The sequence below is a fragment of the Oncorhynchus tshawytscha genome, linkage group LG12, assembly GCF_018296145.1.
Source record: "Oncorhynchus tshawytscha isolate Ot180627B linkage group LG12, Otsh_v2.0, whole genome shotgun sequence".
NCBI lineage: Eukaryota > Metazoa > Chordata > Actinopteri > Salmoniformes > Salmonidae > Oncorhynchus > Oncorhynchus tshawytscha.
Window position 1 is genome coordinate 10,395,458 of NC_056440.1, and position 26,947 is coordinate 10,422,404.

A 26,947-nucleotide genomic window follows, 5' to 3' on the forward strand; every position below is an offset into this window, starting at 1 on the left:
TCCTCGGTTCATCCTTTCTACCTCCTACTGCGTTCCGTGTGAGGGCCAGACGGCCCTCCAGAGCCACCTACCCCTGGGGGCCCTAGTCAGCCCTCTGGCTAAGCTACACACAGGAGAGGTACTAACCTGTATTATCCCAGTTATAGCCTCTTACAGCCTGGTCCCAGATCTAATTGTGCTGTATAGCCAACTACTATAGTCTATAACGACCATATGGTTGTTGTTATGCCATAATAGAGGCCATTGAAGTTGGCTGTGCAACACAAACAGATCTGGCTGGGAAAGAGGGATACCTCGCCAGTACCTCGCCAGGCGTTTCAGCCTATCAGTACCCGCTAGAGCTCGTTGTCGGGCGTCTCCTTTAGCATACACATCAGATGCATATCAACCTGCAACATGCAGCAAACAGAAGCACCAACACTTGATAAATAGTGCATAAACTATTGTAAATAATTCATTGCATGAAGAAATATTAGTGTAAATATAACAATAGACAACAACAATAGTTATTTGTTCAGATAGTCAAGGATATGTTTTGTATAATTCTGCAAAGTCCTACAACAAAAATGTAGGCCTATAGCCTATTTTATTTTCCCTTCTGATAAAAACATGACAGTGTAATCCATTCGATCAACTTGATTTGTAGATTTGATTAGTAATAAGAGTTTTAGCTGGCCGGCATGGTAGACTAGTGGTTAGAGCATTGGGCTAGTAACCACAAGGTTGCAAGATCAAATCCCCGAGCTGACAAGGTACAAATCTGTCGTTCTGCCCCTGAACAGGCAGTTAACCCACTGTTCCTAGGCTGTCATTGAAAATAAGAATTTGTTCTTAACTGACTTGCCTAGTTAAATAAAGGTAAAATATTAGTCATTCATACAGTTCCAGCTTCTTTTGACAAAGTAGAAACAAAAACACATAATGGTAATAGTATATATAACCAGCCAGGTCACAGGTCAAATGAAAAGCACCAGTGCATCAACTATTGTAAAGGATGAATTGTTTTGTAGCCAGAGCAATGCTGCTGAATGTATGGACAGTGGAGTGGTCATGTGCTGAATGTAGGGACAGTGGAGTGGTCATGTGCTGAATGTAGGGACAGTGGAGTGGTCATGTGCTGAATGTAGGGACAGTGGAGTGGTCATGTGCTGAATGTAGGGACAGTGGAGTGGTCATGTGCTGAATGTAGGGACAGTGGAGTGGTCATGTGCTGAATGTATGGACAGTGGAGTGGTCATGTGCTGAATGTATGGACAGTGGAGTGGTCATGTGCTGAATGTAGGGACAGTGGAGTGGTCATGTGCTGAATGTATGGACAGTGGAGTGGTCATGTGCTGAATGTATGGACAGTGGAGTGGTCATGTGCTGAATGTATGGACAGTGGAGTGGTCATGTGCTGAATGTATGGACAGTGGAGTGGTCATGTGCTGAATGTAGGGACAGTGGAGTGGTCATGTGCTGAATGTAGGGACAGTGGAGTGGTCATGTGCTGAACGTATGGACAGTGGAGTGGTCATGTGCTGAATGTAGGGACAGTGGAGTGGTCATGTGCTGAATGTATGGACAGTGGAGTGGTCATGTGCTGAATGTATGGACAGTGGAGTGGTCATGTGCTGAACTCATGGACAGTGGAGTGGTCATTCTGAATGTAGGGACATTGGAAATGGTCATGTGCTGAATGTATGGACAAAGTGTTTTAGAACTGGTCTGTGCTGAATGTATGGACCCAATGTTTTATCTGTCATCTGACTCTGAAGGAAGGGACAGTGATTATCTTTTCCCTGCATCTGTAAATTACAAGATGCGCCCATCTCTTCATGTACAATTTGAATGTTAGGGACAATGGATTGTCATGTGCTGAATGTATTGACAATGGAATCTTGTGTCTGAATGTTATAATGTGGAAGTGGATTTGTTAGGTGTAGTTTCGATGGCTGCTGTGCAGTGGACTGGCATCATTTGTTTCTCGCTCATCAAGTTTGATAGAGTCACATGCTTTGGCAATGTTAACACATGTTTCCCATGCCAATAAAGCCCTTGACATTGTGTGTTTGTCATTATTCTGAATGTACTCTACAGTGGCATGTTTTCATTTCCTGACAGTACATGGACAGTGGATGGTTATAGTAAATAAAGGGACCCAGTGCAGCTTCCTTTTACAAAGTGCTGAATGTAGGGACAGTGGAGTGGTGCTGTCAAATGATTTGCTGTGATAAATGGTCATAACACAAACTCATCATTATAGTGGAGTGTCTTTCTAAATGAAATCAACCTCTTCACCCTGGAGTATCATTAGTTGGGCTTAATTTAAATTAAATCAACCTCTTCACCCTCCTTATCATTAATTAGGCTGGGACAAACGTGGACAGTCATGGTGCCTGGCTGGGTACCAATATCCTACAGACATTGTCTTGGAGTGGTCATGTGCTGAATGTAGGGACATTGTCTGGAGCCTGGTCATGTGCTGAATGTAGGGACAGTGGAGTGTCTTGGAGCTGAATGTGGGGACAGTGCCTGGCTGGGTACCAATGTGCTACAGCACATTGTCTTGGACTGGCTGGTCATGTCCTGACAGCACATTGTCTTGGAGCCTGGCTGGTCATGTGCTGACAACACATTGTCTTGGAGCCTGGCTGGGTACCAACGTCCTGTGCAACACATTGTCTTGGAGCCTGGCTGGTCATGTGCATTGTCTTGGACAGTGGCTGGGTCATGTGCTGAACACATTGTCTTGGACCTGGCTGGGTACCAACTGAAGCACATTGTCTTGGAGCTTGGCTGGGTACAACGTCCTACAGCACATTGTCTTGGAGCTTGGCTGGGTACCAACGTCCTACAGCACATTGTCTTGGAGCCTGGCTGGGTACCAACGTCCTACAACACATTGTCTTGGAGCTTGGCTGGGTACCAATGTCCTGACAGCACATTGTCTTGGAGCCTGGCTCTGCTCTTCCTCAGATATTGTCTTGGTGCCTGGCTGGGTACCAATGTTTTATCTGCATCTTGACCTGAAGGAAGGATTTGATGAAGTGATTATCTTTTCCCTGGCTGTAAATTACAAGATTGTCTTGGATCCTTCATGTACAATTTGACTACATTGGCTTGGGCCTAATATTGTCACTCAACAGATTATTGTCTTTAATCTTGTGGGTACCAACGTCTTATAATCTGGCTTGGAGCCTGGCTTTGTGTGTAGTTGTCTTGGAGCCTGGCTGTGCAGGTGGACAGCATCATTTGTCTTGGAGCCTGGCTGGGTCAAGTTTGAACACATTGTCTTGGAGCCTGGCTTGGCAATGTTAACCATGTTTCCCATGCCAATAAAGCCCTTGAATTGAATGTGTCTTGTCATTATTCTAAAGCCATTGTCTTGGACCTGGCTGGGTACCAATTTCCCAGCACATACAGTACATTGTCTTGGAGCCTGGCTAAATAAAACGCTCCTACCAGCACATTGTCTTTTACAAAGTAAAGCGTAAAGCACATTGTCTTGGGCCTACAACCCCCAAGCGTCTTGGAGCAAATTGTTTGGAGCCTGGCTGATAAATAGGTCTTGGAACACAAACTCATCATTATAGTATTGTCTTTCTAAATGAAATCAACCTCTTCACCCTCTTGGATCATTAGTTGGGCTTAATTTAAATCCTCAACCTCTTGGAGCCTCTGGGTACCAACGTCCTACAGCACATTGTCTTGGAGCCTGGCTGGGTACAAACGTCCTACAGCACATTGCCTTGGTGCCTGGCTGGGTACCAATATCCTACAGCACATTGTCTTGGTGCCTGACTGGGTACCAACGTCCTACAACACATTGTCTTGGTGCCTGACTGGGTACCAACGTCCTACAAGACATTGTCTTGGTGCCTGACTGGGTACCAACGTCCTACAGCACATTGTCTTGGTGCCTGGCTGGGTACCAACGTCCTACAACACATTGTCTTGGAGCCTGGCTGCGTACCAACGTCCTACAACACATTGTCTTGGAGCCTGGCTGGGTACCAACGTCCTACAGCACATTGTCTTGGAGCCTGGCTGGGTACCAACGTCCTACAGCACATTGTCTTGGAGCCTGGCTGGGTACCAACGTCCTACAGCACATTGTCTTGGAGCCTGGCTGGGTACCAACGTCCTACAGCACATTGTCTTGGAACCTGGCTGGGTACCAACGTCCTACAGCACATTGTCTTGGAGCCTGGCTGGGTACCAACGTCCTACAGCACATTGTCTTGGTGGGTTAAGTTAAGAATAGGTGTGAAAAAACAAGTAAAATGCTCTAAATAGTTTTCTGTTCGTGATTTCAACATTCTGACAAATTAGTTGTGTTGGGAAATATATATATATATATCTATCTATTTTAGGAAATGAAACATGGTGGTTCTAGTGTTAACCCAACCCCTCTGAATCAGAGTGGCACCAGACTAGTCTCACGAAAAATACAAATACATTTAATACAAGAAAGGGCTGGTGGGAACTATTGATAACAAAATAGGAGGTAAGCCATCACTATATTTAGAATCGAGAACCACTAGAGTCTGTCGAGCTTGTGAATGCTGTTCCTTACCCTGGTTGTTTTGTGCTCTCCAGCGCCCCCTGTCTGTGTGTATGGAGGCAGACACTGTAAAGGGCTGTGGGGAGTGTGGGGCTTACATGTGTTCAGCTATGGGATGGCAGGACTGTGGACAGAGATTCTACTGCCCATTCTGTGGGAAACTCCGTGAAGGTAAGATATATTTATCCTGCTCAGTGTCTTCTGTTCTCTTCTCAGCCTGGAACACAGAACTTGTTGTCTCCATCTCTTTCTCTCTCCCTGCCCTTTCTCTTATTCTCCTTTACATAACTCATGTTCCCTCTGTTTCTTTCCGTCTTTACTCTGTCTCTCCCTCCTAATCGTTACTCTCTCCCTCCCCTGTTTCTCCCTCTCTCTCTCCCTCTGTCTCTCCCTCTGTCTCTCCCTCTGTCTCTCCCTCTGTCTCTCCCTCTGTCTCTCCCTCTGTCTCTCCCTCTGTCTCTCCCTCTGTCTCTCCCTCTGTTTCTCCCTCTCTCTCTCCCTCTGTCTCTCCCTCTGTCCTCCCTCTGTCTCTCCCTCTGTTTCTCCCTCTCTCTCTCCCTCTGTCTCTCCCTCTGTCTCTCAGTTGGATGGCAGCATTACCAGCCAACACAGGGAGTAGAGGGGAACAGAGTGGACAGAGAGCAGAGACCTGAGCTCAGTCTGGGCTCCTATGAGATACTGGACAGTCAACAGGATGTGCCTGCTGCTGTGTTGCTCCTGGCTGTGGATGTGTCTGCAGCAGCACTGAGAGGAGGACACCTGGAGCTCATCAGTCAGCAGCTACGTTCTCTACTCACATCACTAAATAGGTAAAACACACACACACACACACACACACACACACACACACACACACACACACACACACACAACATCATACTTAGTGAGATCCCTCTTTGTTTGTTTAAGGGAGGAAGGTGCGTTCCAATCAGATGTCCGTGTGGGGTTGATGACCTATGACAGCCGGATCCACCTCTATGACCTCAGCCCTGCCCTGTCCCGCCCACACATGCTGGTCGTCACAGAGACTGAGGACCTGCAGCTTCCTGTGAGGGAGGGGCTTCTGGTTCCACTCAAAGACTGCATAGACAGTATCAACAGGTAGGTTCGACACTCTTAAAAATAAAAAAGTGCTATCTAGATCCTAAAATGGTTCGTCGGCTGTCCCCCTTTGAAGAACCCTTTTTGGTTCCAGGTAAAACCCCTTTTTGGCTCTACATGGAACCCAAAAGTCTTTTGCCTGGAACCCAAAATGCTTTTACCTGGAACCCAAAAGTATTTTGCCTGGAACCCAAAATGCTTTTACCTGGAACCCAAAATGCTTTTACATGGAACCAAAAAGGGTTCAACCTGGAATCAAAAAGCGTTCTACCTGGAACAAAAAATGGTTCTCCTATGGGGATAGCCCAAAGAACCCTTTTGGAACCATTTGTTCTAAGAGCGTACAGTATAACATGGAGACATAGCTTGGGCAGTCAAGTATGTGTGCCTGCCTACTGCGTATACTAGCTAAGCACACTCAGAACAAATTAGCGATTGCCAATAAGCATTCCGGATGTGGACATCAGTCCAGACAAAGTGTCAATATAGAATTCTAACCCTGCAGAAAAGTATCAACTTGGCTGTAATACTAGAAAGGCTTCCCTTAATGCACACAATGATTTCTTTAATTGAGTCAACCTTTCCTCTCTGTGTTGTGTAGTGTCCTGCAGCGTATCCCTCTGTTCAGTGCAGAGTTTGAGGAGGCCAGTGGCGTTCTCCTGGAGCTGCCTGTCAAGGCTGGACTGGTCGTTCTACAGGTCAGAACCTCTATCTAACACACACACACACACACACACCAACTCTGAAGAAGAGTCTAGAATTGTCCTGAGAGAACTCAGTAGTAGAGATATAACACAGGGCTTTTCTTCTCACCCTGCAGGAGTTGGGTTGTCCTGGCAAGCTGCTGGTCTTCCAAACTGCTCCCTTCACCGAGGGGACACACACACACAACTCCTCTAGCTTCTTCAGCTCCAACAAACCAAAGGTAAACACACACACTAAAACACACACACACACACACACTAAAACACACACACACACACACACACACACACTCACACACTAAAACACACACTCTCATTCAGTAATTTAACCCTTTCTTCTCTCTCTCTGTTTTGTATCCCAGTCTCTGTTTCAGCCTCCGGACCCTGCTGTCTCATTGGCTAAGGAGTGTGTCAGTCAGGGCTGTGGCGTGCACCTGTTTGTGTTCTCCCAGCAGGATGTGGGTGGGGCTTGGCCGGGACATGTTCCTTACCTGACAGGTGGAGAGCTGCACTGCTACCACGGTCTCCAGGTAGCAGACCAGACATTAAGGAATGCAGGAATGTTACATGTGGCTAAACACTTGAGATAGAGTAATTAAAAAGAACCCCACTAATTAGACAAGCATTAATGTATGTATAAACACTGTTCATGGAAAAAATGTTTATCTAAACACTGCTGCCATTCATTTCTAATGTGGAATATCATGAAATGACCTTGGGGCGCTTTCCCATACACTAGATGACCAACGGTATGTGGACACCTGCTTGTCGAATATCTCATTCCAAAATCATGGGCATTCGTATGGAGCTGGTCCCCCTTTTGCTGCTATAACAGCCTCAGCTCTTCTGGGAAGGCTTTCCACTAGATGTTGGAACGTTGCTGCTGGGACTTGCTTCCATTCAGCCACAAGAGCATTAGTGAGGTCGGAACTGATGTTGGGCGATTAGGCCTAGCTCGCAGTCACCGTTCCAATTCTTCCCAAAAGTGTTCGATGGGGTTGAGGTCAGGGCTGTGTGCAGGCCAGTCAAGTTCTTCCACACCGATCTTGACAAACCATTTTCATATGGAACTCGCTTTGTGCACGGAGGCATTCTCATGCTGAAACAGGAAAGGGCCTTCCCCAAACTGATTCCACAAAGTTGGACGCAGAGTATCTAGAATGTCACTGTATGCTGTAGCGTTAAGATTTCCCTTCACTGGAACTAAGGGGCCTAGTTCAAACCATGAAAAACAGCCCCAGACCATTATTCCTCCTCCACCAAACTTTACAGTTGGCACTATGCATTGGGGCGGGTAGCGTTCTCCTGGCATCCGCCAAACCCAGATTTGTCCGTTGGACTGCCAGATGGTGAAGCGTAATTCATCACTCCAGAGAACGCGTTTCCACTGCTCCAGAGTCCAATGGCGGTGAGCTTTACACCACTCCAGACGACGCTTGGCATTGCACATGGTGATCTTAGGCTTGTGTGCGGCTGCTTGGCCATGGAAACCAATGTCATGAAGCTCCAGATGAACAGTTCTTGTGCTGACATTGCTTCCAGAGGAGGTTTAGAACTCAGTAGTGAGTGTTGCAACCGAGGACAGACATTTTTACACGCTTCAGCACTCGGTGGACCCGTTCTGTGAGCTTATGTACCACTTCACGGCTGAGCCGTTGTTGCGCCTAGATGTTTCTACTTCACAATAATAGTACTTACAGTTGACCGGGGCAGCTCTAGCTGTGGTTTGTTGGAAATGTGGCATCCTATGACGCTGCCACATTGAAAGTCACTGAGCTCTTCAGTAAGGCCATTCTACTGCTAATGTTTGTCTATGGAGATTGCATGGCCGTGTGCTCAATTATATACACCTGTCAGCAACGGGTGTGGCTGAAATAGCCGAATCCACTCATTTGAAAAGGTGTCCACATACAGTTGAAGTCGGAGGTTTACACACACCATAGCCAAATACATTTAAACTCAGTTTTTCACAATTCCTGACATTTAATCCTAGTAAAAATTCCCTGTTTTAGGTCAGTTAGGATCACCACTTTAATTTAAGAAAGTGAAATGTCAGAATAATACTAGAGAATTATTTAGTTCAGCTTTTATTTCTTTCATCACATTCCCAGTGGGCCGGAAGTTTACATACACTCAGTATTTGGTAGCATTGCTTTTAAATTGTTTAACTTGGGTCAAATGTTTCAGGTAGCCTTCCACAAGCTTCCCACAATGAGTTGGGTGAATTTTGGCCCATTCCTCCTGACAGTGCTGGTGTAACTGAGTCAGTTTTGTAGGCCTCCTTGCTCGCACATGCTTTTTCAGTTCTGCCCAAAAATGTTCTATGGGATTGAGGTCAGGGCTTTGTGATGGCCACTCCAATACCTTGACTTTGTCCTTAAGCCATTTTGCTTTAACTTTGAAAGTATGCTTGGGGTCATTGTCTATTTGGAAGACCCATTTGCGACCACACTTTAACTTCCTGACTGATGTCTTGAGATGTTGCTTCAATATATCCACATCATTTTTCTTTCTCATGATGCCATCTATTTTGAAGTGCACCAGTCCCTACTGCAGCAATGCACCCCCACAACATGATGCTGCCACCCCCGTGCTTCACGGTTGGGATGGTGTCTTCAGCTTCCAAGCCTCCCACTTTTCTCCAAACATAACAATGGTCATTATGGCCAAACAGTTCTATTTTTGTTTCATCAGACCAGAGGACATTTCTCCAAAAAGTAAAATCTTTGTCCCCATCTGCAGGTCCAAACCATAGTCTGGCTTTTTTAATGGCGGTGTTGGAGCAGTGGCTTCTTATTTGCTGAGCGGCCTTTCAGGTTATTTTGATATAGGACTCGTATTACTGTGGATCTAGATAATTTTGTACCTGTTTCCTCCAGCATCTTCACAAGGTCCTTTGCTGTTGTTCTGGGATTGATTTGCAGTTTTGACACCAAAGTACATTCATCTATAGGAGACAGAACGCATCTCCTACCTTTAATTTTTTTTAAACTAGGCAAGTCAGTTAAGAACCAATTCTTATTTTCAATGATTGCCTAGGAACAGTGGGTTAAATGCCTGTTCAGGGGCAGAACGACAGATTTGTACCTTGTCAGCTCGGGGGTTTGAACTTGCAACCTAGTCCAACACTCTAACCACTAGGCTACCCTGCCGCCCGAGGGTAGCCCATACCTGAGCGGTATGATGGCTGCGTTGTGCCATGGTATTTATACTTGCGTACTATTGTTTGTACAGATGAACATGGTACCTTCAGGCATTTGGAAATTGCTCCCAAGGATGAACCAGACTTGTGGAGGTCTAAAATGTTTGGAAATTCTGGAATTGTGATACAGTGAATTATAAGTGAAATCATCTGTCTGTAAACAATTGTTGGAAGAATTACAAGTGTCATGCACGAAGTAGATGTCCTACCCGACTTGCCAAAACTATAGTTTGTTAACAAGAAATTTGTGGAGTGGTTGTAAAACAAGTTTTAATGACTCCAACCTAAGTGTATGTAAACTTCTGACTTCAACTGTACTTTTGTATATATAGTGTAGTTCTGTATGATCAAGATACTAGAGCGTTTGGTAACCTGATCTGCGCTATAAAGCGTGTGTAAAATGCAAACGAACCATGACTGAAACCAATCCTGTACCTAGCGGGTCCAAGATCCAGGACCAAAGTACCAGGTATTGTGACGCAGCAGCACCGTGAATCGCCTGGAACCTTTTACCCATTGTAAACAAGATAGCTTGCTAGGTCTTGTGAATGCAAAACATATTTGTAGAATTCTCAACAAACGCTTCAGGAAACCAAACAAGTGAACCAAATGTAATATGTGAAAAAACCCTTAGTTTGGGGTGCACAATTCTAATTCAACATCTAACTGATGTTCCAGGGAGAGCTGGACAGGGAGCGTTTCAGCAGTGACCTGAGGAGGACTGTAGAGACAGAGACGGGCTATAGAGCCACACTCAGGGTACATGTCAGTAAAGGTAAGACCAGATCTCTCCTTGTCTGTCTCTGTCTCTTTCTCTCTCTCTACCAAGACAACGTGATGATATACATGTGTTCTGATACAGTTATTGATCTCTGTCCCTCTAGATCTGCGCGTGTCAGGGTGTTATGGCTCGTTCGTCCCCGGGCCCAACCCCGCCCACGTCACCATGGCAACCCTTGATTGGCGTACGACACTGGCCGTTGAGTTAACACACAGCAGAGCTCTGGACGAAAAGAGGGGCGTGGTCGTACAGGTGGGTGGAGTGTTTTTGCTGTAGAAGCACTTTGTGACTAGTCTAGAAAGATGGGTCGTAAGGTCAGAATACTGTAACATGTAAATAGTCTAGAAAGATGGGTCGTAAGGTCAGAATACTGTAACATGTAAATAGTCTAGAAAGATGGGTCGTAAGGTCAGAATACTGTAACATGTAAATAGTCTAGAAAGATGGGTCGTAAGGTCAGAATACTGTAACATGTAAATAGTCTAGAAAGATGGGTCGTAAGGTCAGAATACTGTAACATGTAATTGTATTTGTCAACACTGTTGTATTGTCTTTGCCAAGCTATGAAGCTTTACTACATGTTGATGATACTGTTACCCTTTCATTCTCTCCTAAGACCGTCCTGTCCTACACCAGCCAGCAGGGAGAGAGGAGGACCAGGGTCCACAGTCTGTCTCTGTGCTGCTCACACCACCTACTGGACACCTTCTGTAACTGCCAGGCCCAGACTCTGCTCACCTTCTACTGCAAGAAGAGTAAGATCACTCACTGACTAACCCTAACCTTAACCTTAACCTTCTACTGCAAGAAGAGTAACATCACTCACTGACTAACCTTAACCTTAACCTTCTACTGCAAGAAGAGTAACATCACTCACGGACTAACCCTAACCTTAACCTTAACCTTCTACTGCAAGAAGAGTGAGATCACTCACTGACTAACCCTAACCTTAACCTTAATCCTAACCTTAACCCTAACATGCGCCATTACCCTAACCTTAACCCTAACCTTAACCCTAACCTTAACCCTAACCCTAACCTTAATCCTAACCTTAACTCTAACATGCACCCTTAACCTTAACCTAGTTCCTTTACTCTTCTTGCAGTAGAAGGTTGTCTCCAGTCTAGAAGACTTACTGTAGGAAGTGACTGATAATTACATAGATAATAAGTGTACCCATTGGATAGGGGTAAAGTAGAGGAACCCTTCTAACCAGTCCTGGCTGGTTCTGTTTTTAACTGTTCATCTATATCAGAAAGTCATGAGTTAATATGTTGTGTTTAGGACACTGCCTGAACACTGCCCTATATTTCTTCCTTCCTTCCTTTCTCTCGCTCGCTCGCTCGCTCTCTCTCCTCCAGTGTACTGTGCCGTGTTGGAGCGCCCTCTACAGGAGCTGAGGGAGGAACTGCAGACAGAGGTGACAGAGTCCTTGGCCTGCTATAGGAAACACTGCAGCTCCTCCTCTGTGTCCCCGGGACAGGTGAGTGGACATTGGACATCATGGATTTGAATAGCACTTTTCTCCCTGTCAAGAGTTCATGTGGTTGTTGTGGATATCTCATCAAGCTCCTCATACATACAGTATTTCCACTCTACTTTTCTATAAACAAAAAGAGTTTCCCATTTAGTAAAGGTTATAAAGAGTTTGCAGGAAAAACTTCAAACAACATCAAGGCAGTGAAAATAGCTCTTTATGCCTGGTTTAACTGAGGTGATTTTCTCTCTGTGTGTCTCTCTTTTAGTCCCCAGTGCCTGAAGACCCTGCCAATCTACTTCAACAGCCTGAGTTGTCTGTGTTTGTCTCTTTGTGTATCTTACTATAGCTCAGGGTTTTCAAAACTAGGGGTCGTGACCCCATGTGGGGTCTTGAGAGAAAACGTTGCGTGTTGTTCACAGCACCGGGGTTACGTCAGTAACCTCCTGTAGCCGCTAGATACGGTTGTAATGAACAGAGAGGTTTCTGTTCTTCCTAATAATGTGGATCTATCTTTTGAACGGTTTAATCGACAACATATTGTGACCTCATCCCTGAAAGAGAGAACTCTCTGGAACACGTATGTTTGTACTGTTTCCCTCCACCATGCCCACAAGCCTCAGGAGAACAGAGTGGACAAGACCAGGTGCTAAATCAGACTGGGGGAAAAGAACATCATCAATGACTGTTATATTTTCTACACAGAAGATTCTAGAACATGATTGCCTGATGATCTTCTGAACCAACCTTCCAATACCTTTCTGATGCATTTCAGTCACTTTAAACCTTTTTTCACTTAGTGGGTTCGTGAAAATGTTTTGCTTTCAAAATGGGGTCACGGGTCTGTAGCTGGTCCTTCCCCAGTACCTGAAGACCCTGCCAGTCTACCTCAACAGCCTGAGTTGACTGTGTACATCTCTGTGTGTATCTTACTATAGCTGGTCCTACCCCAGTACCTGAAGACCCTGCCAGTCTACCTCAACAGCCTGAGTTGACTGTGTGTATCTTACTATAGCTGGTCCTTCCCCAGTACCTGAAGACCCTGCCAGTCTACCTCAACAGCCTGAGTTGACTGTGTACATCTCTGTGTGTATCTTACTATAGCTGGTCCTTCCCCAGTACCTGAAGACCCTGCCAGTCTACCTCAACAGCCTGAGTTGACTGTGTACATCTCTGTGTGTATCTTACTATAGCTGGTCCTACCCCAGCACCTGAAGACCCTGCCAGTCTACCTCAACAGCCTGAGTTGACTGTGTACATCTCTGTGTGTATCTTACTATAGCTGGTCCTTCCCCAGTACCTGAAGACCCTGCCAGTCTACCTCAACAGCCTGAGTTGACTGTGTACATCTCTGTGTGTATCTTACTATAGCTGGTCCTTCCCCAGTACCTGAAGACCCTGCCAGTCTACCTCAACAGCCTGAGGAAGAGTGAAGTTCTGCTTCCCGGCCTCCGCAGTTCAGTACACCAACGCCTGCAGCTCCGCTGTCAAGTGGTCTCCATGGATACCAAGACCACAGCAGGACACTTCTACCCTCTGCTGCTACCACTGGTAAGGGGTGGTGGGAGTGGTGGTGGTGTTGGTGGTGGGGGTGATGGTAGTGGTGGAGGTGAGGGTAGTGATGGTGGGGGTGGTGGATGGTGATGGTGATGACATCACATGGAATAATTGAGATATGAATACATAGCCACATCAGTTTCTCTGTCACAGCATCTCCCTCCCTCTCTCACACGGACTCCACTATGTCTCTTCCACCTCCAGCCAGTAGGTGGCGATACCTCCAGTCCTCTCAGCCTAGGGGAGGCTGTTCGCTGCACTGCTGCTAGCCTGGACCATGGAGGTCTCTACCTGGTCCACGGACCCCTGGTTCTGCTACTCTGGGTGGGCCACAACGTCTCCAACACCTCCCTGGTCCAACTCTTCAACATCACCTGTCTGTCCACACTACCCTCTGGAGAGGTGAGCGAGGGGGGGGAGGGGGAGGATGGGTGAGGGAGAAGGTGAGAGGGGAGACAGTGAGGGAATGTGAAGGATGAGGGCGTGGAAGTGGAATACATCGTCAATTATTTGTGGAAAGAGGTGAAAGGACCACCACTGATTTTAAAGTCGATATCTACAGTATTTATAATATGTGTCTCTGTGTGTGTCTGTGCAGACGAAGCTGCCTGTGCTGGACAACCCTCTCTCTGTTAGTGTGAGGTCACTCATCAACACCCTGAACTCACAGACACACTACACTCGCAAGGTGAGGCTCTGGAAAACTTCCTTCTTGGGGTTGGCATGAACGTTGGAGAGAGGAGGTTAAGTAGTTGTGACAACATAACCTCTGACTAATATTTTAGATCTGACTGTGTGTGTGTGTGTCTCTCTCTCCCCAGCTGCGTGTGGTGAAGCAGGGGGACAGCTGTGAGGAGGCTCTACAGCGCCTCCTGGTAGAAGATAAGAGTCCCAACGGGGGAGCGAGCTACGCTGACTTCCTGTACCACCTCCATGTCAACTCTATACAACTGCTGGTTCGTTAGTTGTAAAATGGTTTGAACTGGAAAACGCAAACGTGGGATTCTAATTGGACAAGTCCAGCTAATCCCTCCCATGTTTCACTCTGCTTTTCTTCTGTTTGGTGCCTAATGAACATGACCCTGGTGTTTTCAGCAGTATGGCCAGGTTTGTTTTTACAGATCACCTCAACCACACGTGAATGATCATATCCTTATTTGACTTACAGTATGCAACTGGTTGTTGTACTTGACGTTTATCAGCAAAAGGTGATGTCTTATTTGTTTGACTGTTGTAGTAATAACTTTTCAAATCAAATAACATTTCATTGGTCACATACACATGGGTAGCAGATATTATTGGTCACATACACATGGGTAGCAGATATTATTGGTCACATACACATGGGTAGCAGATATTATTGGTCACACACATGGTTAGCAGATGTTATTGGTCACATACACATGGTTAGCAGATGTTATTGGTCACATACACATGGTTAACAGATGTTATTGGTCACATACACATGGTTAGCAGATATTATTGGTCACATACACATGGTTAGCAGATATTATTGGTCACATACACATGGTTAGCAGATATTATTGGTCACATACACATGGTTAGCAGATGTTATTGAGTGTAGCGAAATGCTTATGCTTCTAGATCTGGGATAAGAATATATAAGTATAAAATATATGGATGAGAAGTGACAGAGCGGCTAAGATGCAATAGACAGTAAAGAATAGATAGTGAAGGAATCAGTATATACATATGAGATGAGTAATGTGAGATATGTGGCATTATTAAAGTGACTAGTGATCCATGTATTAAAGTGGCCAATGATATCAAGTCTGTATGTAGACAGCAGCCTCTCTGTGCTAGTGATGGCTGTTTAACAGCCTGATGGCCTTGAGATGTGTGTGTGTGTGTGTGTGTGTGTGTGTGTGTGTGCGCGTGTGTATATATAAACTGTTGACTACTGTTATTTTCTCTGACTGTTAGTAGTGTAGCTGACTGTCAACATCTCTCACCTGGATGAAGACAGAAGGGTTGATATGTTAATTTAGTCCATGACAACACTCTAATCCCTCCATGTCATGTGGTGTGTGTGAGCGTTGTGTGTGTGTGTGTGTGAGCGTTGTGTGTGTGTGTGAGCGTTGTGTGTGTGTGTGTGTGTGCGTTGTGTGTGTGTGAGCGTTGTGTGTGTGTGAGCGTTGTGTGTGTGTGAGCGTTGTGTGTGTGTGTGTGAAGGCATATGTACAACCCTCTACTGTACTAACGAATTGCTGAAATAAACATGACTTTTATGCCCAGAGTCATATAAAATGTTCTTAAATCAGGGTCACACAGAGTGTTTCTAGGTAGTGTTAAACAGTATACACCTCACACACATGGTTATGGGATTAAAACAACACCTGTACCATATCAGATATAGCGTTGTATTCAATTTTAAGTTTGCTGTCCAGTGTTACACTTAATTTCATAGTTTTGAAGTCTTCACTAATATTCTACAATGTAGAAAATAGTCAAAAATAAAGAAAAACCCTTTAATTAGTAGGTGTGTCCAAACTTTTGACTGGTACTGTATACTGAACAAAAATATAAATGCAACATGTAAAGTGTTGGTCGCATGTTTCCTGAGCTGAAATAAAAGATCCCAAAAATTGCCCATACGTACAAAAAGCTTTTGTCTCTCAAATGTTGTACACAGATTTGTTTACATCCCTTTTGCCAAGATAATCCATCCACCTGACAGGTGTAGCATATCAAACAGCATGATCATTACACAGGTGCATCTTGTGCTGGGGACAATAAAAAGACACTCTAAAATGTACAGTTTTGTCACACAACACAATGCCACAGATGTCTCAAGTTTTGAGGGAGTGTGCAATTGGCATGCTGACTGCAGGAATGTTCACCAGAGCTGTTGCCAGATAATTGAATATTAATTTCTCTACCATAAGCCACCTCCAACGTAATTTTAGAGAATTTGGCATTAAGTCCAACCGGCCTCACAACCGCAGACTATGTGTATGACGTCGTGTTGGCGAGCGGTTTGCTGAGGTCAACGTTTTGAACAGAGTGCCACATGGTGCCGGTGGGGTTATGGTATGGGCAGGCATAAGCTACGGACAATTAACACAATTGCATTTTATCGAGGTCAGTTTGAATGCACAGAGAAACCATGATGAGATCCTGAGGCCCATTGTCCTGCCATTCATCCGCCTACCTCACCTCATGTTTCAGCACAATAATGCATGTCCATGTTGCAAGGATCTGAACACAATTCCTGGAATCTGAACATGTCCCAGTTCTTCCATGGCCTTCATACTCACCAGAAATGTCAACCATTGAGCATGTTTGGGATGCTCTGGATCGACCTGTACAACAGAGTGTTCCAGTTCCCTTCAATATCCAGCAACTTCACACAGCCATTGAAGAGCAGTGGGATAACATTCCACAATCAACAGCCTGATCAACTCTATGCAAAGGAGATGTGTCACGCTGCATGAGGCAAATGGTCACACCAGATACTAACTGGTTTTCTGACCCACGCCTCTACTTTTTTTGTAATGTATATGGGGACCAACAGATGCACACAGTGCATACGGACAGTATTCAGACCCCCTTTTTCCCCACGTTTTGTTACGTTACAGCCTTATTATAAAATGTATTAAATAAAATATGTTCCTCATCAATCTACACACAGTACCCCAACAGGACAGCGACCCTAAGAATACAGCCAAGACAACGCAGGAGTGACTTTGGGACAAGTTTCTGAATGTTCTTGAGTGGCCCAGCCAGAGCCCGGACTTGAACCCAATCGAACATCACTGGAGAGACCTGAAATTAGCTGTGCAGCGATGCTCCCCATCCAATCTGACAGAGCTTGAGAGGATCTGCAGAGAAGAATGGGAGAAACTCCCCAAATACAGGTGTGCCGAGCTTGTAGCATCATATCCAAGACGACTTGAGGCTTTAATCACTGCCAAAGGTGCTTCAACAAAATATTGAGTAAAGGGTCTGAATATTTATGTAAAATCAAAAAATAACCAGTTTTTGCTTGGTCATAATGGAATATTGTGCGTAGAGAGATGAGGGAAAAAATAACCATTTAATACGTTTTAGAATATGGCTGAAACGTAACAAAATATGGAAAAAGTCCAGGTTCTGAATACATTGAAAAGGCACTGTATCTGTATTCCCAGTCTTGTGAAATCCATAGATTAGGGCCCTAATGAATTGATTTCAATGGACTGATTTCCTTATGTAAACTGTAACTCAGTTGTTACTCAATTGTTGCATGTTGCATTTATATTTTGGTTTAGTATAAATCACAGAATACTGAAATATAACAAAATTCTTGGCATACTGTAGAAACAGCGGACTTTCGTCCATAAAAAATATTAATGATGAAATTATGCTCATTTTTATTTACATTCTACCCATGAGGCCAAAGAAGGTTATTGACTGCAAGAAAAGGTTACATAACTTTATTTTGTTTTCCTGTGCATAGGCGATAGCCCTACACAAGGTTTTAAAAGCACATCAGAACAAGTGACTTCAGAACAAGCGAACGTTCAGCTAATTAATTGTCTCTGAAGTAAATGTCCACAGTGAAGCGAGACAGACAGACAGAGAGACAGACAGAGAGACAGAGAGACAGACAGACAGAGAGACAGACAGACAGACAGACAGACAGACAGAGAGACAGACAGACAGACAGACAGACAGACAGACAGACAGACAGACAGACAGACAGACAGACAGTTTTAGCTTCACAACATTTGTAATATCTAGCTGAAGCATTACCCAATAAGAGCGTTAGAACAATGATAACGATGTCAATTGCTAAAAGGTCATTGGCTGTGTTCATGTCAACTGTCTGAGTCATTGATCTAACTAACAAGGCTAATTGGAAGCAATTATGTGGAATTAGGTACTGACTGAAGAGTTATTGACTTAAAGTACAGCAGCTAGTATGGAGGACACGCTAGATATCACTGAATCAGTAAAGAGAAACTAACAGTATGACATTCACATACCCAAGATAAGACTGTTTTCAGGTTTGTTGAAAGATCAATATGATTAAAATTGAGAAGTGTCCTCAAACTGACGTTTCACTGTTTTATTTCTTAGTTAATCATTTATCACAGCCTGTAGCCCATCAAGTGAACAGAACAGAGGTGCCATTTGCAAAGTGAATGACAGTAGGATACTAGCGGTATCGTGACAGAGAAAATGGCAGAAAAATGATCTCTCCTGGATAGTTTTCTGTGTTGTCATATTTGTTCAGAGATTTTCAGAGAGCCTGTTTCTCTGGGCTGCCACCACAACTTCTGTTCCAGCTGTCTGGAGACATTCTGGGATCAGACCAAGTACAGCGCCTTGCAAAACTATTCATCCCCCTTGGAGTTTTTCCTATTTTGTTGCGTTACAACCTGTAATTTAAATGGATTTTATTTGGATTTCATGTAATGGACAAACACAAAATAGTCCAAATTGGTGAAGTGAAATGGAAAAAATAACTTGTTTTAAAAAATTCTAACAAATTTCAAATGGAAAAGTGGTGCGTGCGTATGTATTTACCCCCTTTGCTATGAAGCCCCTAAATATGATCTGGTGCAACCAATTACCTTCAGAAGTCACATAATTAGTTAAATAAAGTCCACCTGTGTGCAATCTAAGTGTCACATGATCGGTCACATGACCTCAGTATATATACACCTGTTCTGAAAGGCCCCAGAGTCTGCAACACCACTATGCAAGTGGCACCACCAAGCAAGTGGCACCATGAAGACAAAGGAGACAATAACTGTCTGGTCTGTAAGAGGAAACCTTCTAAGGATGCTGTAATTCACTTTTCATTGGAGGAGCTTCCTGACAAAGATAGAGGGAGAGGTGGGAGTCCAGAGAAGAGAGTGAGGGAGGGGGGGGGAATACTGTGTCAGAGGAAGACATGTCAAGAATGTCTAGAATCAGATTTAGAGTCATTTAGAGACAAATGTAAAAACATTGAAAAGATGTACAATGAAATGGTGTAATACTCCAGGAAGCAGCTGGTGTCCACAGAGAAATGGTGTAATACTGGTGTCCAGGAAATGGTGTTATACAGCTGGTGTCCACAGAGAAATGGTGTAATACTCCAGGAAGCAGCTGGTGTCCACAGAGAAATGGTGTAATACTCCAGGAAGCAGCTGGTGTCCACAGAGAAATGGTGTAATACTCCAGGAAGCAGCTGGTGTCCACAGAGAAATGGTGTAATACTCCAGGAAGCAGCTGGTGTCCACAGAGAAATGGTGTAATACTCCAGGAAGCAGCTGGTGTCCACAGAGAAATGGTGTAATACTCCAGGAAGCAGCTGGTGTCCACAGAGAAATGGTGTAATACTCCAGGAAGCAGCTGGTGTCCACAGAGAAATGGTGTAATACTCCAGGAAGCAGCTGGTGTCCACAGAGAGACCGATCAGAGGTGTGTTTGAGAAGCTTCACCAGTTCCTGAGAGAGGAAGAGGAGGCCAGACTGGCAGCACTGAGGAAGGAAGGGGAAGATGATTGCCAGAGAGATGAAGAACATTCAGGACCAGATCTCTTCTCTCACAGAAAACATCACTGCTGTGAAACAAGAACTCCAGAAACGAGATGTGCCATTTCTCAAGAGCTACAAACACACACAGACATTCTCCAGAGCCCAGGACACACTGCCGGATCCACAGCTGGTCTCAGGAGCACTGATAGATGTGGCCAAACACCTGGGCAACCTGTAGTTCAGAGTCTGGGAGAAGATGCAGGCGATTGTCAAATACACTCCTGTGATTCTGGACCCCAACGCTGCACATCCCTGTCTCTCTCTGTCTGATGATCTGACCAGTGTGAGTCAGACAGTCCCAACCCAGCAGCTCCCTGACAACCCAGAGAGGAACACAAATCATGCCACAGTTCTGTGCTCTGAGGGGTTCAGCTCAGGAAGGCACAGCTGGGAGGTGGAGGTGGGGGACCACCCTTACTGGTTTATAGGCATGGCCAAGGAGTCAATCAACAGGAAGGGGGAAGCAACCCCAGAGTATGCATACTGCGCTATGCACCAGAGTAGTGGTCAGCATTGGGCAGGACATGAGACCCTCACTCTGAAGAGGAGACCCCAGAGGATCAGATTACAGCTGGACTACAGACAGGGGAGTAATGTCACAACAGAATGCTGTTATAGAATTATGTCAATATAGACCACATCCTGTAGCATGTGTAAAGGAAGTTATTTGACAGCTCAATATGATTTACTGCAACTGTTGCATTGGGTAGTCCATACCTCAACCATGTACCTTGAAACATGTTCTATATTATTATTTGTTTAATATACTTGCATGACTGTAGGCCTATTCCAACATTACATATGCCTAGGCCTATAGAAAATGACAATACATACAGATTGATTTAAATGTAGGCTATTGTTTGTAATGCATTACCATTGCATTTTATATCTGTCATTGAAATCATTGAAATCTACATCATACCCCTTCCACCAAACACAAATAGCTTATTACATCTGCCCGTATTTGGAAGTGCTGTACACGGGTAGTTAAGCGCAGCGCCCAAACGAGGGCAGCGCTGAGCAGCTCTCGCCACAGGTCTTTGGAGCGCTTCACCATTTGCAGTCCAGTGAAGAACGATAGAGTACAGTAAGTAGATAGATAGTGGGATAGACGAGGTAAAGCAAGCCAACTTGGTCGCTCGCCTGCCTGCATTCCTTCTCAAACCGAAACCTATCCGCTGCGGTACAAGTCTATGTTTGAATCGCTGCAGCTCAGAAAGAACAAGCACATTTTGAGATAAAGTGTATATCGCGCAGGAGGATCCTATCAAACGAAGGAGTAACCGTGAGAGAAGCACGAGATACGGAGACATGGCTGCGACAACCTGTACACGTTTCACGGACGATTTTCAGCTATACGAAGAGCTGGGAAAGTAAGCTTGTTTATTGTGGTAATTTGCATGAATGGGAATGTGTGACTGGCTGACTGTTGTCGTTTGTTTGCGTCAAGGAGCTGTGGGTGCGGGTTTGCGTTGTTACGGTTGTCTTTTTCAACAGCAGCACAAGTCAAGGGTGACAGCTGGCTCAAAATACAATTTTCTCTCTCTCTCAATTCAATTTCAATTTAATAGGCTTTATTGGCATGGTAAACATATGCTTACATTACCAAAGCAAGTGAAATAGATAATAAACAAAGTGAAATAAACAAAAAATGAACAGTAAATATTACACTAACAAAAGTTCCAAAATAATAAAGACATTTCAAATGTCTCTCTCTCATTTCTCTCTTTCTATATCTCTCTCTCACACACACTCACAATAAATTATTGTTCCCTGCGCTCTTTAAAAAAAGTAGGAAAAACTATCAAAAAATGTATCCAGTAGACTACTCTAGGCACTGGGCATTGGGCACTATAGCGCGTCGGTTGGCGAGCTACACCGCTCTCCAAATCGCCCCTATCTCTCTCCCGGTCCCGCTACCAGCAGGCAAAGCGACCCGGGAGACAGTGACATTTTGAGCTGTCGAAGAGCGGAGCGGCAGTTTGGCGTAAATAATGTGGATCTGGCCCTTTTCCCTTTATTCAGATTACGACCTCTCACTTTCGGTTATTTGAAAATTAAATAATCTCCAAAATATCGCTATTTTTAAAACAAGACATAGAAAGCTGGTTGCAATTTCAATTTAATCCACCAGAAAAGACAGAACAAATATTATGTTTCAATTCCAATATACTAATTGATTTAAAAAACAAACATGTTTTTTATCGAATTAAAAACAAATGTAGAATCTTTCTAAATGATATCATAAATAAAAATGGTAGAGTTCTGTCACACATGCAGCTAACACAGACATATATGGAAATGTCTGCTCTACCCAACATTACAACCAACTAATTGCAGCATTACTGCAAATATGGAAGAGGCAAGTGGAAGGGGGAGAAAGTAAGGAACTTGTCTGTCGGCCCTGCATTAAAGACCAAAATTGGTTAAAGAAAACTGTGATAAATTTTTAAAAAGTATACCAGTTTCATTTAAAGACGCCCCCAAAATGACAGCTGTGCCATATAGATGACAAGATACAGTAGTTGCGAAGAGATTTTCGATGTACTTATTAACTGATGCACAAAATAGGAGCGGATTCAAAACTCAGTGTTTTTCATTTAAAATTTTTTTCAAAATTCTGGCAACCAATAGAATGTTATACACAGTATATGGGGGGATACAACCATCCCAGCTCTTCATATTTTTCTGCGAAGAGACAGATTCATTAGATCATTTGTTTTGGTACTGTCCATATGTAGCTTGTTTTTGGTCGCAGGTTCCAATAATGGCTGAACAAATGTAACATTTACCTGGAACTAAGTGAAAAAAGGTTTAAAGTGACTGAAATGCACCAGAAAGGTATTGGAAGGTTGGTTCAGAAGATCGTGGAACTAACATGCTGACCACACCGCTAGGGTTGCAAAATACATTTACACATACAGTTGACGTCGGAGGTTATTAACATACACCTTAGCCAAATACATTTAAACTCAGTTTTTCACACTTCATGATATTTAATCCTAGTTCAAATGTCCCATTTTAGGTTAGGATCACCACTTTATTTAAAAAATGTGAAATGTCAGAATAGTTAAGGGAATTATTTTTTTCAGCTTTTATTTCTTTCATCACATTCCCAGTGGGTCATAAGTTTACATACACTCAATTAGTATTTGGTAGCATCGCCTTTAAATTGTATAACTTGGGTCAAACGTTTCGGGTAGCCTTCCACAAGCTTCCCACAATAAGTTGGGTGAATTTTGGCCCATTCCTCCTGACAGAGCTGGTGTAACTGAGTCAGGTCTCTTTGCTCGCACACACCTTTTCAGTTCTGCCCACAATGTTCTATAGGATTGAGGTCAGGGCTTTGTGATGGCCACTCCAATACCTTGACTTTGTTGTCCTTAAGCCATTTTGCTTTAACTTTGGAAGTATGCTTGGGGTCCATTTGGAAGACCCGTTTGTGACCAAGCTTTAATTAACTTCCTGACTGATGTCTTGAGATGTTGCTTCAATATATCCACATCATTGTCCGTCCTCATGATGCCATCTATTTTGTGAAGTGCACCAGTCCCTCCTGCAGCAAAGCACCCCCAAAACATGATTCTGCCACCCCCGTGCTTCACGGTTGGGATGGTATTCTTCAGCTTGCAAGCCTCCACCTTTTTCCTCCAAACATAACGATGGTCATTATTGCCAAACAGTTCTATTTTTGTTTCATCAGACCAGAGGACATTTTTCCAAAAAGTACGATCTTTGTCCCCATGTGCAGTTGCAAACCGTAGTCTGGCTTTTTATGGCGGTTTTGAAGCAGTGGTTTCTTCCTTGCTGAGTGGCCTTTCAGGTTATGTCGATATAGGACTCATTTTACTGTGGATATAGATACTTTTGTACCCGTTTCCTCCAGCATCTTCACAAGGGCCTTTGCTGTTGTTCTGGGATTGATTTGCACTTTTCGCACCAAAGTACGTTCATCTCTAGGAGACAGAACGCATCTCCTTCCTGAGCGGTATGATGGCTGCGTTGTGCCATGGTGTTTATACTTGCGTACTATTGTTTGTACAGATGAACGTGGTACCTTCAGGTGTTTGGAAATTGCTCCCAAGGATGAACCAGACTTGTGGAGGTCTACAGTTTTTTTCTGAGGTCTTGGCTGATTTCGTTAGATTTTCCCATGATGTCAGGCAAAGAGGCACTGAGTTTGAAGGTAGGCCTTGAAATACATCCACAGGTACACTTCCAATTGATTCAAATGATGTCAATTAGCCTATCAGAAGCTTCTAAAACCATTACATACTTTTCTGGAATTGTCCTAAGCTGTTTAAAGGCACAGTCAACTTAGTGTATGTAAACTTCTGGCCCACTGAAATTGTGATACAGTGAATTATAAGTGAAATAATCTGTCTGTAAACAATTATTTGAAGAATTACTTATGTCATGTACAAAGTATATGTCCTAACCGACTTAAAAATAAATGTGTGGAGTGGTTGAAAAACAATTTTAAATGACTCCAACCTAAGTGTATGTAAACAACCGACTTCAACTGTACATAATATTCAGTTATTGCACCAACACTGCTTTCGTGCCTCAGCGAGAGTGTTTGCGTGGCCAGGCGCTAAAACAGAAACAGGTTCTATTTGTGACGCTCAATGCTCTGCGAGTCCAGCGTTGGTGATTGAAAGATGAACTGACGTCCACACTCCAGTCGGTTGTAGTAATGCATCGTAAAGTTGGTTGCCAACCGCCATTTTATTTTATTTTATTTTTTTCATATCAATGACGTTGCTCTTGCTGCGGGCGATTCCCTGATCCACCTCTACGCAGACGACACCATTCTATATACTTTCGGCCCGTCATTGGACACTGTGCTATCTAACCTCCAAACAAGCTTCAATGCCATACAACACTCCTTCCGTGGCCTCCAACTGCTCTTAAACGCTAGTAAAACCAAATGCATGCTTTTCAACCGATCGCTGCCTGCACCCGCATGCCCGACTAGCATCACCACCCTGGATGGTTCCGACCTTGAATATGTGGACATCTATAAGTACCTAGGTGTCTGGCTAGACTGCAAACTCTCCTTCCAGACTCATATCAAACATCTCCAATCGAAAATCAAATCAAGAGTCGGCTTTCTATTCCGCAACAAAGCCTCCTTCACTCACGCCGCCAAGCTTACCCTAGTAAAACTGACTATCCTTCCGATCCTCGACTTCGGCGATGTCATCTACAAAATGGCTTCCAACACTCTACTCAGCAAACTGGATGCAGTCTATCACAGTGCCATCCGTTTTGTCACTAAAGCACCTTATACCACCCACCACTGCGACCTGTATGCTCTGGTCGGCTGGCCCTCGTTACATATTCGTCGCCAGACCCACTGGCTCCAGGTCATCTACAAGTCCATGCTAGGTAAAGCTCCGCCTTATCTCAGTTCACTGGTCACGATGGCTACACCCATCCGTAGCACGCGCTCCAGCAGGTGTATCTCACTGATCATCCCTAAAGCCAACACCTCATTTGGCCGCCTTTCGTTCCAGTACTCTGCTGCCTGTGACTGGAACGAATTGCAAAAATCGCTGAAGTTGGAGACTTTTATCTCCCTCACCAACTTCAAACATCAGCTATCTGAGCAGCTAACCGATCGCTGCTGCTGTACATAGTCTATTGGTAAATAGCCCACCCATTTTCACCTACCTCATCCCCATACTGTTTTTATTTATTTACTTGCTCTTTTGCACACCAATATCTCTACCTGTACATGACCATCTGATCATTTATCACTCCAGTGTTAATCTGCAAAATTGTAATTATTCGCCTACCTCCTCATGCCTTTTGCACACATTGTATATAGACTCCCCCCTTTGTTTTCTACTGTGTTATTGACTTGTTAATCGTTTATTCCATGTGTAACTCTGTGTTGTCTGCTCACACTGCTATGCTTTATCTTGGCCAGGTCGCAGTTGCAAATGAGAACTTGTTCTCAACTGGCCTACCTGGTTAAATAAAGGTGAAATAAATAAATAAAATAAAAAAGTTGGTTGCCAACCGCCATATAAAGTCCAAATAAGTAAAAAAAGAAGCCTGAAGGAGGAGAGATGACATGAAAGGAATTCAGTTTTGTGGATTAATTGTCAGATTAGAGGACCTTGTGCATTTCAGGTAAAATAACAACCCAATGTTTATATCCCAGCAAGCTAGCTAGCTAAATGTTTAATGCTTTTTGACCTGTCCCCAAATTAATAGAATTGGTTCAGAGTTTGTTTTCATATTTCATCATGCGTGTCCTGATCATGTCTGGGGTGGGGGTATAAAATCAACATGTGTGCGATGGTCAGCGTGTAACTCTGCAAATAGCACTGCAGAGTGATTTGAAAGGTCATAGTCAATCGGTCAATAATATAATAATACTCTGAGCCAAAATGTTTATCTTTAATTTACGAAATGTAGAAACTATGAGAACAGAAAGGTTCAGAACTTTTGTGAAACATCACAGCACAGTTGAAAAATATATGGCAATAGAAATCAATACTGGATGGTGTTCAGAGATTGATGGGAGGGGTTGAAGGTAGCTGAAGGATGGGACTAAAAACAAACAAAATATAACTATTGTAAAATATACTGTGTCTGTAAAATGTACAGCGCCTTTGGAAAGTATTCAGACCCCTTAACTTTTTCCACATTTTGTTTCGTTATAGTCTTACTCTAAAGTTGATTAAATAAAACATTTCCCTCAGCAATCTACACACAATATTGCATAATGATGAAGCGAAAACAGGTTTTTAGACATTTACAAAGTATTGACTCAGGGGTGTGAATACTGATGTAAATGAGATATTTCTGTATTTAATTTTCAATAAATGTAAAAAATATTCTAAAAACATGTCATTATGGGGTATTATGTGTTGATAATACCTGTTTTCACCTAGTCATTATGGGGTATTATGTGTTGATAATACCTGTTTTCACCTAGTCATTATGGGGTATTATGTGTTGATAATACCTGTTTTCACCTAGTCATTATGGGGTATTATGTGTTGATAATACCTGTTTTCACCTAGTCATTATGG

The 26,947-nt window shown here is 43.8% G+C and overlaps 2 protein-coding genes and 1 pseudogene across 19 annotated transcripts in view; all 3 read left to right on the forward strand.

Moving 5' to 3' along the window:
- Positions 1-14,734, forward strand: part of si:dkey-13n15.2 (protein transport protein Sec24C) — a 25,392-nt gene extending 10,658 nt beyond the window's left edge. Inside the window, exons 5-19 of one of the 2 annotated variants that reach the window (XM_024438133.2) lie at positions 1-118; positions 4,582-4,717; positions 5,130-5,355; positions 5,456-5,647; positions 6,249-6,345; positions 6,468-6,572; positions 6,714-6,881; positions 10,232-10,328; positions 10,438-10,586; positions 10,951-11,089; positions 11,696-11,817; positions 13,183-13,362; positions 13,573-13,770; positions 13,967-14,056; positions 14,190-14,734. The exon at positions 1-118 is cut by the window's left edge and continues 10 nt beyond it. In XM_024438133.2, the coding sequence (XP_024293901.2) occupies positions 1-118; positions 4,582-4,717; positions 5,130-5,355; positions 5,456-5,647; positions 6,249-6,345; positions 6,468-6,572; positions 6,714-6,881; positions 10,232-10,328; positions 10,438-10,586; positions 10,951-11,089; positions 11,696-11,817; positions 13,183-13,362; positions 13,573-13,770; positions 13,967-14,056; positions 14,190-14,333 (2,161 nt within the window). In that variant the 3' untranslated portion in view covers positions 14,334-14,734. The remainder of the gene's footprint in view (positions 119-4,581; positions 4,718-5,129; positions 5,356-5,455; positions 5,648-6,248; positions 6,346-6,467; positions 6,573-6,713; positions 6,882-10,231; positions 10,329-10,437; positions 10,587-10,950; positions 11,090-11,695; positions 11,818-13,182; positions 13,363-13,572; positions 13,771-13,966; positions 14,057-14,189) is intronic. The other variant, XM_042331308.1, reaches the window with a different exon arrangement.
- Positions 14,735-18,552: 3,818 nt separating this feature from the next.
- Positions 18,553-20,532, forward strand: LOC112263898 (annotated as a pseudogene).
- A 407-nt stretch (positions 20,533-20,939) lies between these two features.
- LOC121847918 (calcium/calmodulin-dependent protein kinase type II subunit beta-like) overlaps positions 20,940-26,947 on the forward strand; it is a 138,121-nt gene continuing 132,113 nt past the window's right edge. For 9 of the 17 annotated variants that reach the window (XM_042331319.1, XM_042331317.1, XM_042331318.1 and 6 more), the window contains exon 1: positions 20,940-21,271. In XM_042331319.1, coding sequence (XP_042187253.1) covers positions 21,210-21,271 — 62 coding nt within the window. In that variant the 5' untranslated portion in view covers positions 20,940-21,209. The remainder of the gene's footprint in view (positions 21,272-26,947) is intronic. The other 8 variants (XM_042331326.1, XM_042331327.1, XM_042331333.1 and 5 more) reach the window with 2 other exon arrangements.